General features: G+C 45.8%; 1 protein-coding gene across 4 annotated transcripts in view; it reads left to right on the forward strand.

The window, feature by feature from the left end:
- FAM219A (family with sequence similarity 219 member A) overlaps nt 1-15,207 on the forward strand; it is a 157,076-nt gene extending 141,869 nt beyond the window's left edge. For 2 of the 4 annotated variants that reach the window (XM_050943722.1, XM_050943724.1), the window contains exon 6: nt 764-15,207. In XM_050943722.1, coding sequence (XP_050799679.1) covers nt 764-922 — 159 coding nt within the window. In that variant the 3' untranslated portion in view covers nt 923-15,207. The remainder of the gene's footprint in view (nt 1-763) is intronic. The other 2 variants (XR_007773112.1, XM_050943723.1) reach the window with 2 other exon arrangements.
- The last annotated feature ends 2,528 nt before the right edge of the window (nt 15,208-17,735 follow it).

A 17,735-nucleotide genomic window follows, 5' to 3' on the forward strand; every position in this document is an offset into this window, starting at 1 on the left:
AACTTTCCTTACTCTTCTTGTTCGGGGTGCAGTACCAGGATCAACCGGAGAGCAATCTGTGGTCGATTTGGTGAGTCTTCACTAGACCCGCTAAATCAACCCCCGGCGCATCAATCCAGCCGTAGTGTAGACATAGCCTGCGTCTACACTGCAGTTGCTGGAGTCATTTCCAGCTCCAGGAGACACATCCGCACTGGCTTTGATCACCAAGCCAGCCCACTAAAAATAACAGTGTAGGGGCAGCAGCATGGACTAGCCACCCGTGTATAATCCTGTCCAAGATCCTAGATAACATACTCAGGCAGCTAACCAAGCCATGCTGCTGCGGCTACACTGCTATCTTTAGCACCCTACCTTGATCAAAGCTAGTATGTGTATGTCTGCCCCAGCTGGGAATCACACCTCCCGCTCCAGTGTAGGAGTACCCGGTGAGGCAGGGAAAGCGAGAGGCTTTCAGCAGCAGAAAAGGAGCCTGGAATTGTAACTCTTGGCTGCTGGGAAGGAAGTCTGTCTTGGTTCAGTGGTAGTGGGCGGAGGGCGTTTGGAAGCGTTCCAGGCCTCTTGTTTGGGTTGAGAGGGAATTGACAGGGAGTGGCACCTGGGGATGCAGCTGGGACTCTGGTGGGATATTTTTCTCTGCTGGGATGTTTGGCAGCTGGGAATGGAAGACAAATATGTCACGTGTTCAGGAAACGTCCTCCCATTCTGTACCATTTGCTGGGGGAAGTCTCAAGTATTTGACTGTTTGTCTCTTTGTCTGCAGCAGATCAACCAAGACTTGAACATCCAGCTGCTAAAGGATGGCTATCGGTTAGATGAGATCCCAGACGACGAGGACCTCGACCTAATCCCCCCTAAATCAGTCAACCCCACCTGCATGTGCTGCCAAGCCACCTCCTCCACCGCCTGCCACATCCAGTAATGAGGACGGCAGGCTGTGATCAGTGCTTTCCACTATAACTGTAAAACTTAACAGCCATTGCTTCCTCCTATGGTAGGACGTGCACCTCTTTGTGTTCATGGAGCCAGGAGAAACCAAAACTCCATTTTATGATTGGTTGATGAGTTATTTTAAGCTATGGTTAACAGACATGAGCTGCTCCAAGTGCCAGGCTGGAGTCTGGGCAATTGGCTGGTCTGGAAAGCTAATACAAATGGATCCAGTGATCCCTGGGTCTGGGCAGGCTCTGGGTATGATTTGTAAAGTGTATGTACTGGATTGAGAAGGATCAGATGTGGCTGCAGTTAATCCTATCCGTCAACTGAGTCTAAGATGTAAGGTCGTCTTTCTAACCCGGGGAAAGGTCATTTTTTAATTCATTCACTGAAACGGATCAGTTTGTGCCAACCAAAATTGTACCTGAATAGGAACAGAGTGGAGTATTCTAGACTATGGCAGTGCTGCCGGCAAGGATCAATATACCCTAGAAATCAGTTACACACAAACCGTACATGTAGGTGGAATTTCATACGGGGTTAATACCAAACTTTACTTGGACTATCATGTCACAGATCTGATGTAACCGACTGTTATTTCCATTTGAGATTAGCACCAAACAGATAAAATTCTGTCCACAATCCATCCATGCCCCTCCTCATTCAGTTTACTCCCAGGAGTAAACATACCATATCCATGAATTCAGTCCAGTCATATTTATTGGGTTTTGCCTCCAGTGTTTAAGGGGAATTTTTGGGGCCCAGCTGCTGGCAAAAATCACAGTCCTTGTCCATTTAAGTAAAAAATATGTGTATACCTAGGAAGAATCATAATGATACAGTCTTAAGGTCAAAACCCAAAAAGCAAGTTGAAGAAAGCACATGGTTTTTACAGTACACAGAGGTTCATGTTATCTTGACTTTGAGCCTATTGAAGAGATTTACCAACACTGGATGTCTGTGTATTTAGTGTTGCCATATGTTAGCAGGATCGGGAATTTCCAGCAGCGAGAGGATTGAGCAGGTTCCCATCATGAGACGCGCAAGGGAAGCTGCTGTCATCCCAGCTCTGCCCTCTTCTGAGCCAGCCTTAGCTGGTGTTAGGGCAGTGCTGGAAGTGAAGGAACAGTTGTGTTTGCACAATGCTGTTCGTGTTCAGGAAACATGTCTCTAAGATCAGTAGATTTACTCCATCGCCAATTCAGGTTTGTTTTTAAGGCCAGTGAATTTCCTGAATTACGAACCATATTGGCCTCCTGATATTTCTTTTAAGCTTTTGGTGCAAAAGGTGCCCAAGAGTCAGGTGAATGTAGGGCCTGCGCTTATTATGCCATCAGATTAAATTCCTTGACATGAAGCATGACAGCATATTCTTCTGCTTCGTCAGGAGAGACAGAAACTACTAACCTTGCTTTCAGTGCTTGCTTCGGGTATTGGTGATGAAAATATTTGAGGAAAACTAAACCATTTTTCCATTTAAACTTCTCCTGGGAATTCCTTCATAATGCAACACATATGCTTAAATTTCACCTTCCTGGATTATAAAATCCTTGTGTGAAAGTTAGATGCAGTCAACTGAATCTTTAAAAGGACACTGTCAGCTGCTTTTAATAGCTTGAATCAGTGTTGGCTTTTACTCTGTGTATGGCAAGATGCAGCATACTCTAGTGGTCTGAGCACAGGATTAGAGCACTGGGTTCTAGAGCACCACTCCACCACTCGCTTGTGTGGCCTTGAGCAAACCACTCAAACTGTGTTTTCCCACTCTGTAAAATGGCAGAGTACTTACCTACCTCACAGGACATTGTGAGGATAAGTTGCCATAGTTTATAGCACTTTACATCTATAAGTGCTAACTGCCCTTTGCAAATCCTCCAAGACTTCTGGAAACTGAATATTTCCCTATTCATCTTGCCCTTTTTAATCACTTGGCAACTATTGAGGTGGAAGTTTTCCCAAACATTTCTAGAGAAGCACAAAGCGTCAGCCATCGTGTGCCCGCTTCATCTATGATGCCAGCAGAAATGGTGCTCAGCTTTGGGAATAACTAGGCAGAAGAGGAGCTCCCACAAAACGATACGTGTAGAGAGAAGATGGCTTTTGATTCTTGGGAGTAATGAGTGGGGAATGTGGCCAAATTTTTTTTAAGTCAAATTTTGTACTAAAATTATTTGACAGTGTCCCTTTAAAGGGCTGTATTAATAGAGGCTTTCAGACTGCTGACTAAAACTTTATAAACTGGGACTACATAGTATAGTATTCATACGAACACCAACATCATCATCATAGTCATCCTCTGGGACAGTTTTCATCACATCAAACACAGCTGCTCAAACTTTGCCCAGCTGGGAGCATTGCCTGTTAGGGGTCTGGTGCCCCTAGTTGGTATTTAACTACAATGGCATGGCCTGTGCCAGACTACAGGTCCCAGCATGCAAAGCCTCTGTGCTTATACCTAGCGTGTCCTGGTATGCAGATCAAGATGGAGCACTCCATGCTGGGATTAATAGTCTTCATAGGCTGCCCCACCATATTAAAGAAGAGACCTCACTTGCTGATGTGCTGACTATTGCCCCAAGTTAGCAGGAACAAATGCTTTTATTTCTTCTCGTTTACATTTTTTTCGGCCTCCTGCCCCAAATGCATTATTTTAATAGCCCACTCCACTCCACCCCCTGCAGGCACACACCACCTTTTGGGCTGTGAAATAAACACATGCTTCCAGTTTACCCCTTTAGGATCTGGGTGAGAGAGATGCTCAGTGTTTGGGGAAGATAGGGAGGTGAAGACTATGTTTAAATATTAATGACACTACAAGTACTTTCATGGTATCTACAAACCATTCTCCATGATGGGCGCTTTCTGCAGTTGTAAGGAAATGCCATGCTGAGTTTGTTTCATTCCCCATTCACAGAGGGGTTTGGTTGCACAAACAGCTCTCTTGGCATGATCAGTGCAAATCCATAAAATGGAAACTTTTGGCTTCTCCTCACTCTGTGCTTTGTGTCCATGTATTTCACCAGGGGGATAAACTAGACGGGGTAGAAAGAAAAGCAGTTATCAATGTAGGGTTGGATTCAGGAAATGCATTGAGAAAATGCATGTGGCTATTACAGAAAGTTGACCAATAATCCTGCTCCACTATGGCTTGTCATGCAGAATATGAACTTCTTGTTGTTTAAAAAAAAAGAGAAGGACTCTGTTGGGAGGTTGGGGAGGGGTATTAATCTTAAAAATGGCTAGTTAAGCCTGGCTCTCCCTGCATGGCCTCATGTCCCAGCCTTTGATTCAGTGGGTGGCTTCTCTTGCCTCATGCCAATCAAACGAGTATATTAAACTGTACCAACAGTCCCTGGCAATGTACGTGGAGATTCTGTAGCACTGTTTCTCAGCCCCAGGAGACGAGGGAAGAAAAGGGAGGATGTCTCTCACTTTCCACTTCAGCTGGAGAACACATTTATAAAACTGCCAGAGTGTTCTCATAGAATCATAGAATATCAGGGTTGGAAGAGACCTCAGGAGGTCATCTAGATGCCTCTAAAATCAAAGCAGGACCAATTCCCAACTAAATCATCCCAGCCAGGGCTTTGTCAAGCCTCACCTTAAAAACCTCTAAGGAAGGAGATTCAACCACCTCCGTAGATAACCCATTCCAGTGCTTCACCACCCTCCTAGTGAAAAAGTTTTTCCTGATGTCGAACCTAAACCTCCCCCACTGCAACATGAGACCATTACTCCTTGTTCTGTCATCAGCTACCACTGAGAACAGTCTGGATCGATGCTCTTTGGAACCCCTCTTCAGGTAGTTGAAGGCTGCTATCAAATCCCCCCTCATTCTTCTCTTCTGCAGACTAAACATTCCCAGTTCCCTCAGCCTCTTCTCAAAAGTCATGTGCTACAGCCCCCTAATCATTTTTGTTGCCCTCCGCTGGACTCTCTCCAATTTTTCCACATCCTTGTAGTGTGCAGCCCAAAACTGAACACAGTACTCCAGTTGAGGCTTCACCAATGTCAAGTAGAGGGGAATGATCACGTCCCTCAATCTGCTGGCAATGCCCCTTGTCAGCAGACTGCTTGAAGCAGAGCACTTGATATCCCAATATATCCCTTATTTCAAGGTGACTGTAGTCACACTAAGCCACGTGGCGTTCTCAAGAAGAGCCTTTCTTTGTCAAAAGTTCCATCTTCCAACCCCAAACTCTCAAGGGCCACATTACAACTCCGCATAGGGCGAAGGCCTGTGTCACCATTAGCTGAAATTATCATGCAGATGCTGTTTGCCTGACAATTTGGAAAATGTTCTTATATTGACTCTTGGGCCCCACAAATTTATGTCCACTTGATGCCTCTAAAATCAAAGCCCTTCTGTTTGATGCATATTAGGGTTCTTAATTTTAGTCATCATAAAATGATGGAATTTAATCACATCCCTTCCTGTCTGTCTGGTGTTAACTTTCATATTGACTTTAGTATGCGAGGCCTCAGCGTACAGATTTGGCTCGCCATCTGGGATGAAGACTGCCCTGTTTCCAAAGATTAACACCAGAAATAGTTCATTCCCCTGTACGTCCACTAATGTTATATACGCCACCATGTACCAGCAATGCCCCTCTGCTATGTACATCGGCCAAACTGGACAGTCCCTATGTAAAAGGATAAATGGACACAAGTCAGATATTCAAAATGGAAATATACAAAAACCTGTCCAAAATATACAATATACAAAAACCTGTAGGAGAATACTTCAACCTCCCTGGCCACACAATAGCAGATGTAAAGGTAGCCATCCTACAGCAAAAAAACTTCCGGACCAGACTTCAAAGAGAAACTGCTGAACTTCAGTTCATCTGCAAATTTGACAGCATCAGATCAGAATTAAAGACTGTAAATGGCTAGCCAACTACAAAAGCAGTTTCTCCTCCCTTGGTGTTCACACCTCAACTGCTAGAAGAGGGCCTCACCCTCCTTGATTGAACTAACCTCGTTATCTCCAGCCTGATTCTTGCCTGCATATTTATACCTGCCTCTGGAAATTTCCACTACATGCATCTGACGAAGTGGGTATTCACCCATGAAAGCTCATGCTCCAAAACATCTGTTAGTCTATAAGGTGCCACAGGACTCTGTTGCTTTTTACCATAAATAGGGAATCTCTATATTTTTGCCTCACTGGGATGGGCAAGTGACAGTCCCCAAGTGGCAGAAAAAAAAAAGAAGCCGCGATCGCGATCGGTGGCAGCTCCACTGTGCCTCTTTCTTCTTCGGCGGCAGTTCGGCTGCACGTCCTTCCCTCCGAGAGGGACCGAGGGACCCGCCACCGAAGAGCCAGACGTGCCACCCCTTCCCCTGGGCCGCCCCAAGCATCTGCTTGCTGCGCTGGTGCCTGGAGCCGGCCCTGCTCACAAGCTTCTCAACCACTGTGCTAACTTAGCAATGCACACTGGATAATGGAGCAGAGGGGGCTTCCTGGTCCACTAGCCAGTAGCCCTGCTTTAGTCCTCCTGGTGCCCTTTTTCCATGTTGCAGGTACATGTACGGAACTCTTTTGAAGGAAGGAAGCTTGATGTCATCTAACTAGGCCCCTGGCCTTAAACTTGTCTGAAGAGATGTTTTCCCAGCTATGAAGCCAATCCTCAAGAAGGGAGAGCCTGCTGAGTCCTTCTCTGCAATATGTTGCTTACCGCATTACTTACCTGGATTGAATTTTAGATGTTGTATCCTTCAGCTAGGCTCTTCTCTGTAATCTTTTCCTCTGCCCTTCCTGCCAGCTTATTTATTCTATCAGACCATGTGCCTTTGGGTCTGATGTGCTACTTTGGGTGTCTTGTCTGTGCCTGCCTAGAATCTGAAAAAATAGCTGGGATGGAGCAGGGGTAGCAATGAAGCAGTGTCCCCACTGACTGGACTTGCCAGAACAGGCCTGGGCTAGTCAGGCTTACTCACACGCAAGGTAGGCCATACTGCTTCTCTTCAGCTTCGGTATCTGCCCTCCAACTCCCCTATCTCAGAGGGGGTGTTGGCTTCTCTTCGGCTGCATCCCATCTTGCATCTTCATAGCTTCGTTGCTCCCCAGAATCTTTGTGTTGTGGTGGTTGTGGCACCTGTTCTTAGGCCTCATTGCAGCCAGTGCAAAGGAGTCTGAGAGGTTTGATAAATAAGCTGCCTGCTTTTCATGACGGAGCAGAAACGGGGAAAAGGCTTTTGAAAGAGGACAGGACCCAGATGAACGCCAGGTGGGAGGAGAAAAGGAGGCAGTGACTGGGGGTGCTGCCAAGTGCCTTCTTAGCTTAGGGCAGGTCCTGGTTGTCCAGCCCAATCTGCTTCAGTAAGGTGCTGTTACAAGCAGGATGCAAATCTTGTTTGCTGCGCTCCCACCGGAAACCAACCCAAAAGCCAACAGGGGATGAAAGATGCTAACTGCAGAAAATCCACTAATAATCTCAGTCAGCAGAGTGGTGTCCTTGTTAAAGCACATGCCTGGCCTCTGCTACACACTTGCTGTGACCTTGCCTCTGTCCAGGGCTATAATTCTGGCTCACAGGGGTGGTGAGGCTGCATTTATCATTGGCAGATGCTTTGGGATCCTTTGACGAAAGGTGCTAGAGGTGACGGGTGAATAAAATGAAAAAACTACATTTAAAACTGTCAGATTTCTTTTAAAAATCCAAATCCACAAAGAGCAGCGGTGCAGCTCCCCCTCCCTTGATGTAGCGGCGTCTGATGCTGCACCGTGCCAGAAGGCCTTAGGGTGGAGGCTAGTGGAGATAAAACCACACTGGGGAGAGCCGTTTGGCAGGGGTGCCTTTCCTAGATATGCAGCAGCTGGCACTCATGCAGCTGGCTGCCCAGGCCTTGGCTACTGCTGCTCCAGCTGTGTGGAGTGTCTGAGCATGTCTGAGAGCCCAGCCGCGCTGTCCATCATCAGCAGGATGAAGGCGCTGAAGAGCGCAGGTGGATGTACAGGCGTGGGAGAGAGCAAGTTGCATTAATTGACTAAATGGTGGAAATGAGCAACTTGGCAGTGGATCTGACGTGTGAGGGAGTTTCCGTGGGACGCTTCCTGTGCAGGGTTTTCTGTGCACGTAACAATTTAAGGTATAAATTAAACCTTTCCTCTCTCTCTTGGCTTTCAGGCTGTCTCTCTCTCTGGGCCCTCCCTTCACCTTCCATTCTTCCTCCAAGCCCGCACTGAATATGGCTGCTACTATGCAGAATTCAATTTGCCTTGTCATCTGAGCATTGCTTGACTCAGCACACATGGGCCATCGCCGTATGCCCAGCATTTGAATCAAAGTTAACTTGTCCTTGCTCCACCCTTGACTTCCCTTCAGAGCTGACACCAGGATTCACAAGTGCTCTTTTCTTTCTCCTGATCTTGGCCCCTGTATAAATAGAAGAATGTATGGAGATGCCCAGGCAGTAGTTTAGATTGTTGTGACATAGGAGCCTAGTGGAGGGTAGGTTTCAGAGTAGCAGCCGTGTTAGTCTGTATCCGCAAAAAGAACAGGAGGACTTGTGGCACCTTAGAGACTAACAAATGTATTTGAGCATAAGCTTTCGTGGGCTACAGCCCACTTCATCGGATGCGTAGAATGGAGGGTAGTAACTGTAAAGTCTGCTGTGGAGCGGGTGTGCTGTGGTACATTACAAGCTGTCACAGTGCTGAGTTCACAACTCCTATCAAAGTCAGTCAGTTGCTGGTGCTCAGGATTGGTCCCTTTCTGCCTGTGTGGAGAGTGTAGTGGCACTGGGAGATAGCGACTGTGCTGCTCAGCTTTGCTGAAAGCATGGCTTCTTTCTCACTTTCACTCCACAGTTCCCTGTCTCTGAGGGTTTGCTTCAGACGTTGAACTGCATCTCATCAGACAAGCCGGCCTCTGTTACCAGAACCGTGAAGGTGAGCATGGCAGGGACAGCGTTCATACCTAAACAAATCCAGACCCAGAAAGGCCAGTGACAGCCTAAAAGTGCTATGAACTGGAACAGTACAACAAACTAACACATAAGCATCTCAGACAGACAGGATACAAGCATCTGTTCTTTTCTGTGAGGCTCAGTGTTTGCAGCTGGTAGAAGCTGGCACCTGACGCTCAGGCATTAAGCCCATTCCTTTGTGTTGTACAGCATAAGTTCCAGCGATAAATACAGTTTCCAAAAACTTTGAAACCACATCTCTGTGAGGAGTTGTGTTGCCACCTGCCCTGCGATGCTGAGTGCCTTCAAAGATGTGCTACTGTGTTTGACAGCTCTGATCCCAACAGTCAGCCTACAAGCATGCAGGTCATAACCTGGCTTCCCGTGCCCAGTTACGTTTCACAGGGTGACCCCAACACCCTCCAGTCCCAAATTTTTACTCAAATCATCTACCCTGTAGTATCCACTACACCAGTGTGACAATCTGCTGAGGTCCCCAGAATTATGAGTTACTGTTTTACTCTTCTTAGCCTCCACAAGTCTGAGTCTGCCTATTGCTAAGCTTTGTAGCAACTCCTGACACCCCAGCTTGTCTGCCCTGCCAGCAAACTCTTCAGGACTCTGCCAGTCCAAACCTGGCCTTGCAGGTAACAACAGCGAACCCTGGCTCCCAAGTTCCCCAGAGACGTTCCCCTACAGTGTCCAGCCCTCTCGCTGGAGACACAGATGTTATTGTTCATTGCTCCTTTAACGAGCAGGCGATCGATTTAACTGGGGTTTCACAAATACTCTCCTTTCAATCACAGCACTGAATTGGATTTCTGGTAGAAGTAAAACACGTTTCTTAAACAAAAAGTCAGGGGGTTAAGTGTTACAAGCAAGCAAAAGCAAAAATATGCTTCTGAGACTAAAACTTGACTTCAGCAAGTTACAGCCCTTCCCTAAGCAGGTTTCTCGGGGACTTCAGCTGCTTTGGTTGAAGGATCCAACATTCTGTGATGGCTTCCAGGATGGCTTCCTGTTTCTGCTGCTTTCTCCCAGAATTCATTGACCCTGTTGCAAGAGCTGGGAAGGATCCATGCTGGTCTTCCCTTCCAGTTGACTTCCCATCCCCCCGCTGATTCGAATGTAAATAGGGCTTACATTGTTTCGATTCTATAATACTTAATTTGCATTGGAGACAGGCAGAAACCTTCTCTCCTGTCTGGGAGAAAACCTGTTTCTCCCTGTGTTTGGTCCCAGACTTTAAAGGATAATGGCAATGAATATCCATAATTCCTCATGTAGTGCTAATGAATACATTTCACACTGATATTCAGCACCAGTGTGTCACAGGCTTTCCTAAAAGATTTTGCTTGCTACACTTTTACAATACAATGATATTATACCCAATCAGTTCCTTCAATTACTTATTGTTTGAAGTTCACACACCCTGTCTTTATAGCCCCAGTAGATCTTTGAAATGTGTTCTTTGAAAAGTCAGCCCACCCTAGCTTCTGTCTCCTGCTGCGGTGCAGATGCCAGGCTGTCATTCCACAGTTCATTCATGCTGCTTCAAGAGGCAGGAAGGCTTCCTGGAGGGTGCTGTCTCAACCCCATGTTGAGATTGTTAACTGTCATCTTGTCGCACTTGCTCTCCTGAGGGCTTTATTTACCTTGTCTGTAAATGTCCTTTTCCTTGTCTTTGGTCACACCTTGCCTAAATTACATTGGAGACACAGTCAAGCAAGTGGAACCACATTCTTTTGTCCGGAACAGGCGTGCAAACACTGCAGGCCAAATCCATGTTCAGAACGCTTTTGCAGCACAGTGTCTGTAAAGTCCTTTTTGGATTTACTGGGCATACACCACACAGTGATTTTCAGGACCAGCATGTTACCAGGTTGTATACTTAGATGTCACCTTTTAGATACAGATTATGACAACAATGTGTTAGGTGTGGTGAGTTTGTCAGGCCTGACACACACAGCTGACACAGAGTATTGAACCACCCTTGGGCCTGGGTGTCAACGTCTCTCCTCTGCACCCATATCTGTGGTATCTCGGAGTCTGTGACATCCATCGGACAGCAGCACCCGAACTGTGTCCAACTGAGAACGTCGCTGGCTGCTTGCTGGGAGGCCAAAGGCCTGCCAGCTGATTGGGATTAAATGAAGGAGATTGCAATGGCCTGTGCAGACTGCAGGGACCCAGCATGAGTCAAACTAAAGAGCAGCGCATTGGGCTGGAATGTTGCACTCGGGGACTTCTGGGATTTCCCGGGAGTCGAACTTTTGTATGAAAGGGAAGGTAGTCATGGGACACCATGTAGAACACCGCGACTTTGGGAGCTGCAGGCTGCTCCTTTTGGCCACCTTCCCATCAACGTGTGTTGCAGCCTTCCCCTGGCAATTGCTTCCAGGATCTTCCAAATCCAGTGCGATTTGCCAGTGGGAGATAGTGACGGTCTGATTCCATATTTTCCTCTAGTGACGTGCCTTAGTGAAAGATGGGTTTGCGTTTGGGAACAAGAGTGTCTTGCTGATTGTCCCTTGTCTGTGACGCAGCTATTTCCATAGTAACAAATTATGATCTAAGCAGTGGAATTACATCAAGCGAGGGGAAGGTATAATGCAGTTTTCATTGTAATGCAGCTGTCTCAGACATGTCACTGGAAACCACCGCAACAGGCACCAGAAAAACAAAAGCACCCAGGAGGTGCGGCAGTGAGATAAGTCCCATTCCCTGTAGGGATGTTTGTTCCCAGAGTTGCATTTTCTTCCCTGGTTACTCACTTGATTCTGCTCTTTCTTGGTATTGTGTTGTTCTGATGCCCAGACTGTATTTAACAAGAATTCCTGCTCTCTATCCAGTTACATCAGGCCCCCTACTCCTTCCAAAAGGGTAAAGGAATCAATTTTTACCAGTTACTTTCCAACTGATGTGCATATGGGCTTTTAGCATCCCCCACCTCCCAGCTGTCTCTGCTCAACCTGTTGCAAATTACTTGTATTTGAAAAGCTCAGACAGATAATGGCCCAGGTGCATTGACATCTAATACCTTGGGGGTGTAGCCAGTCCTGGCAGTTGGCTACACCAGGACTAATCAAAGTGGGCATTTGGCCAGAGGGAGAGCCTACAAACTAATTGACGGCAGAGTGACAGGACCCAGTTTTGATTTCTGTCCAACAAACTCAGTTGGGATGTCTCCTGTGTAATGTGTTCTGACGGTTACGAAGACTCACTGAAAATCGGTGTCTCTCGTCCATGGAGTAGGCCAGAGTCACCACTGGCTTTATAGAAGCAGAGGATCCAATCGAAATACAATGCATAAAAGGGCTTGAGTTTCAGGCTGGTGGTTCTTTCATGTCTGACTTCTCCATGTGTAAAAGAAGCACAGCATTAAAACAAACCCTGCTCACCTCTCCCATGAAAGGCCCTGCAGCCAGTTGGCTCAGCATTCAGAGTTCGTGCTCTGCATTAGATGGATCCAACCTTCAAAGTTATGACCCAGATCCAGACTTCTCAGAGTTCAGGGAGATTTGGTGTGGGCTCATGTCTATTTTCTTGTAATAACGAATTTCTCTCTATGAAGGCGGTGGGAAAAATGGACGTTGGATTACAAGCTGTTGTCATCCTTCCTTCACGCTAAGGTTTTTCCTCTGCAGGGGAGATGTTTCCTACTCATTTTCCCCTTTCCTTTCAGCCCCAAAGGCTGAGTCATGAGAACACACTTTGGGCAGAAGAGACGTACATCTCTCCCTTCCAAGCTGTTCATGGAGTAAATCCGAGATGTCACTAGAGTGACACAAGGAGCTTCCTCCCCTGGGTACTGTGTCCTATCCAGCTTCCCCAGGTGGCCCAGGCCTTGCCGGCTCATGAGCAAAGTCCCAAATGCAGGTTCCAAACAGGACTTAGCTAACATGTGCAGAGGCTTAAAGAATCAAACTAAGCAACTAATATTGGCAGCTGGCTTCTACCTGACATCAAGGCCTTACATTCCTCCAGTCACAGATGAGGTTACTTTTCTGCGGCGTAGCAGCCACAGCTCTGAAATGCTGATTTTAATTGAGACCTTAAATTAAATGCACAAAAAGCCTTTCAACTTTTAGGACGTTGCTGTGCAAATGAGGAGTGTTGCTTTCTCTTAAGCAATACTAGAGACAGATCTGAACCAGAGCACAGGATCCAAGCCCTTTAGACTCAGGGGATGTTTGACCGCATATCTGAACTCCAGGACTCAGGCCCACCTCTCACTGTAGTATGGGTGGTATTCACATGGATTCGTAGGTCCCATGATGGAGATGCATAGTGAATGGTCAACCAATTAGCCACTAGCTATGCTATGTCATATCCCATCTTGATGTGCCCTGCAAGGAAAGCAGACTTCCTGATAAGGTTGTTGTTTTATATTTAGAAGGCTCTCATGAAAATTCTTAAGTGTCTATAAAGGGGAAGAAGTGGAAAGTTTTTTTGCACATTTTTAACCAGTTTTACTCCTTCTGCAGGGGTTACTGAGCCTTTTAAAGAAGGAAATGAACCGCCATTTTAATAGCATTCTAAAGGATTCTGAAAGCAGAAGTCATCTTGCATGCAACGTCGTTCTGTGGGGTAACATGCTACTTTCAAATCTCATTGTACATACTGTAGATGAGTCACCTTGTGCTCTGTGTAGGGGTGGGGGCAGGAGATACGATGCTGACCATCATGTCAAACAACTACAGCTTCCCAAAACCAGAGATTCAGACAAGGACGGGGGTGGGAGGGGAGCAACTGTAAAAGTATAACTAGTTGTAACAGGTAAACTTTGGTATCCGTGTCCAGTGGTTAGCTCTAGATTTGCAAGCCTTGTTATGTTGCACACACCCTCCATTCACACCTGTCATCATCTTCTTCATATGAACTAGTGATGAATGACGTAGATTGTTGTGTCCGAATGACTCTCAGACCAGTTCTGCCCCCTTTCCCACCCAAATCCAAGACAGCAAAGATAGTTGAGCAACAAAAAATTGTTGACCATCACTAGTTTTAGTTTATTCATTGGGTTTTTTTCTCCCCTCTATTTTTAAGCTTCTTTATCTGAACACACGCATATATATAAGTGATCATACTCTTCAAATACTTTAAAGGGGTTGCGTAGAAGTCGCTTGCCATCTTTCAAAAGGCCCACCGGCACCTTGCAGCCATGCACCTAACTAGAAATGTATTTGGTTGATATAGGTGAGATCTGGCATTGCCCTTCTTGCATACACTACAGTTAACAAGGATCCACGCATAGAAGCTGGCAGAAAGTGGCTTCTGTGCCTTTTTATTTTGGGGAGGTAGAGGGGAATTTTTTTGCACTAAGATTATTTGTTAACCTCAAAATGGTCAACTTGCAGGATTTATTAATACCCAGGATTAATCCGATGTTGTGGAGTCCTACCCAGCTAGGTGTGTAGGCTTTGCAGTCATCAAAATGGCAAATACCTTGGCTGTATCTGTACAATGGGTCACAGAGTACAGTGGTTCGTAGTGATTTTTTTTTCCTTCTGTGAAATTAAACAGGCCTCTGCTTTCAGCTGTGTTGTATTGATCTCCATTGTTTATGAGGATAGAAGCACAGGAGAGCTAAACTCTTTACTGTGTCTAGACCCATCCTGAGGGTAAACCTTGTGTTCTGCATTAAAAACCGTGTCAAAGCATTGCCAAGATATCAATTTGAAGTCTGAGACAGCAGAAGATGTTAGTGGGTCATTGGAATTGAGTTCTTTTTTGGATCAGTTACGTGGAATTTCCTTCTCGTGGAGAGAACTCCTGACCTCTCCGTTGGTCTCAGACCAAGAGATGAATTTCTATCCCAGTCTGGCTCTCGGGTGTAGTGAAATGTAGCTGAAACTGTCAAATATAAAATGGCATTAAGTATAGGGTTCAGCCTAACCAATCATTTAATTAGGAAGAAGAGATGATTTTCATAGCTTGGCCTTGTTCCACATTAAGAAACTGCTAGTCATTTGACACAGCCAGGCATATTAATGCCATGCTTCACTTGTCAATTTCGTTTCTTTCTAATTTTGGTTTATTTCCACTCTGGACGTGTCAGCCCGTATCTTCTAAAGATTGGGTTTTAATTTTCCTTTCCTGTTCAGAACCTGTAGCACACTGGTGTATTTCCACTCCCGTCTGTGTAGAGTATTGCCTTAAACAGATCCGTTGTGTTGTGGTTTGTTTTGTTTTTTTACAGTCAGTTTTATGCATTAATTTATTTTCAAATGTGTTTTTTGGAAAACATGAAACATGTATAATATTTTTTTAACATTTCCATTGCAGTATTTATCATTGTTACTGGTTGTGTGTAGTGTAACAGAATTAACGATATTAAAAAGCATACATATGAAACCTGCGTCCTTCATTGGAAATAACCGTGCTGGCTGTTGGAAGAGGTGAGAAGATAACAACCGTGGTAATGACATATACGTTTCTTTAAAACAACACTAGATTCCCTATATCTAAACATATCTGTTGTGCCATTACCACTAGCAGTGACTAGAGCCCGATTTTGGTGGTGCTGGTAGCCCAGAACTCATACTGAAGACTTAGACCTCTAAGGGTTTGTCTACACTACTCGCCGGATCGGCGGGCAGTGGTCAATCCAGTGGGGATTGATTCATTGTGTCTAGTCTAGATGCGATAAATCGACCCCCAAGTGCTTTCCCATCGACTCCTGTTCTCCAGCGCCACGAGAGTCACAGGCAGAGTCAACAGGGGAGCGGCAGCACTCGACTGCCTGCGGTGAAGACACCACAGTAAGTCGATCTGAGTATGTCGACTTCAGCTACGTTATTCACGTAGCTGAAGTTGCGTAACTTAGATCGATCTCCCCACCCCACCCAGTGTAGACCAAGGCTAAAGAAAACTCAGACCATAAAAGCTGTGGTTAGAGCATTCTCCAGAATCCTCTGTCCTTGGAGCTATTGATGGGGTTGAAGGGAGAAGTGAACAATGGGATTGAAATGGGATTAGGTATCTAACCATGGAGATGCCCACTCACAAATTCAGCTGGTCTCCAGACTCTGGCTCAAGAAGGAATTTCCTCCAGGGATATATTGGCAGGGACTGCAGAATTTTCTCTTTATTCCAAAGCACTGAATGAGAATCCACCATTGGGATCCAGTGGTTCTGTCTCATGTAATCATTTTCCTCTGTGGTTGAGGGCTTTGAGGCTGTTCAGTGCTTCTCTTCACAGGCTGTCTCTCTGGAGAAGAAAATCCACCCTGTCGTTTTCTTTTCCGCACAGACACAATTTTTTCTTTGTGGCATTTATTAAAAAGTTTGGCCCAGCAGGGGTAGATAGTGCTCATCTATCTCATGGGCAGGATAAATTTGCTGAGGCAGCAACCATCACCTGCCACATTTCAAGCAAAATACACTGTCTCTCCCTAGAAAGGAGAGGTGGATACATTTCCTTAGTAGTCTAAGTCCTGGTTTAAAACAGCGATAAGACTAGTTATCTTTGCTTCATGTCCTGAATTGGCCCCCACTTTGGGCACAGAAATAAAACAACTAGAACAGAGTTCATAGGCCTTATCTACAGTAGGGGGGGTATCGACCTAAGATACGCAACTTCAGCTATGAGAACAGCGTGGCTGAAGCCAATGTATCTTAGGTCAACTTACCTCGCACCCTCACGGCGCGGGGTCGACTGCCGCCGCTCCCCCGTCAACTCCGCCTCCACCTCTTGCTGCGGTGGAGTACAGGAGTCAACGGCAGAGCGATCGGGGATTGATTTATCGTGTCTATACTAGATCCCTGATAGATTGATCACTACCCGCCAATCCAGCGGGTAGTGTAGATGTACCCATAGAATCATGGAAGATTATGGTTGGAAGAGACCTCAGGAGGTCATCTAGTCCCACCCCCTGCTCAAAGCAGGACCAACCCCAACTAAATCTTAGAGTTGCTCTAATCTCTGTTTGCAGTGTTGTTGTAGCCATGTAGGTCCCGGGATGTAGGAGAGACAGGGTTGATAGGATAGTGTCTTCCTACCTTGTCTCTCTAAACATTGTGTAATCCAGTTGAATATACAGCAAATGACTGTTCTTACGAGTCCAAAGCAGGCTAACCCCTCAGGACCTGCAGGAGGCGTCATTGTTTGCACTACTTCCAAAAACTTTTTGCACTGGGAAAGCCAAACTCTGCATCACGGAGATCATGAATATGTGACTCGCCAACACACCTGGTGCCCTAGTGGTTAGTGTCCTTTTCAGTGCCATGCAAAGACCTGGGTTTGGTTCTAAATCCTAGGGTAGAATTTTCAGAAGTGTCCAGGTCCCACTTTCAAAAGGGACCTAAACACTTAAGAGCCTAATGCTCATTGAAAGTAAATAGGATTTAGGCACTTTTGAGAATTTTACCCCTCCTCTCTTTCTTCCTACAGCCGCAAGAAATTGGAATATTGTGGAAGCATCCTTGGGCTAGTGTCAGGGTGTTGTTGGGCTCTTAGATTATTCCAAGGAGTAAAATAATTTGTTTCCGTCATTAAGGTAATATTTAACCTTATTGGTATGAGAAATCCAAACTAATTTTACACCCCAGCAAACTAACAATTAACAGTCCCGATAGCCATTACAAATGATCAGGTCTAGCAAACTGGTGAATAACATTTGAAAGCTGTAGTTTGGAAGGGAACTAGACGGCCCACCAGTTTGTATCCAGCCCTGAATGAAAGTTCCTGCTCTCTCATGGCTATTTGAAGGCTTATGTAAAACAAATTGGTAGATCTCAGCCCATTTCCTAGATCACAGAAAGCACCATCAGAATTGTCACTAACTGACCCCCTTGTAAGCAAGGACTGAGCAGGCCACAGAGACCAACCTTCCTTCTCATCCACAAGGGTGGTCAGTCTAGGTCGGGGAAAAGGCATCTGA

Source organism: Gopherus flavomarginatus, chromosome 3 (assembly GCF_025201925.1).
Source record: "Gopherus flavomarginatus isolate rGopFla2 chromosome 3, rGopFla2.mat.asm, whole genome shotgun sequence".
NCBI lineage: Eukaryota > Metazoa > Chordata > Testudines > Testudinidae > Gopherus > Gopherus flavomarginatus.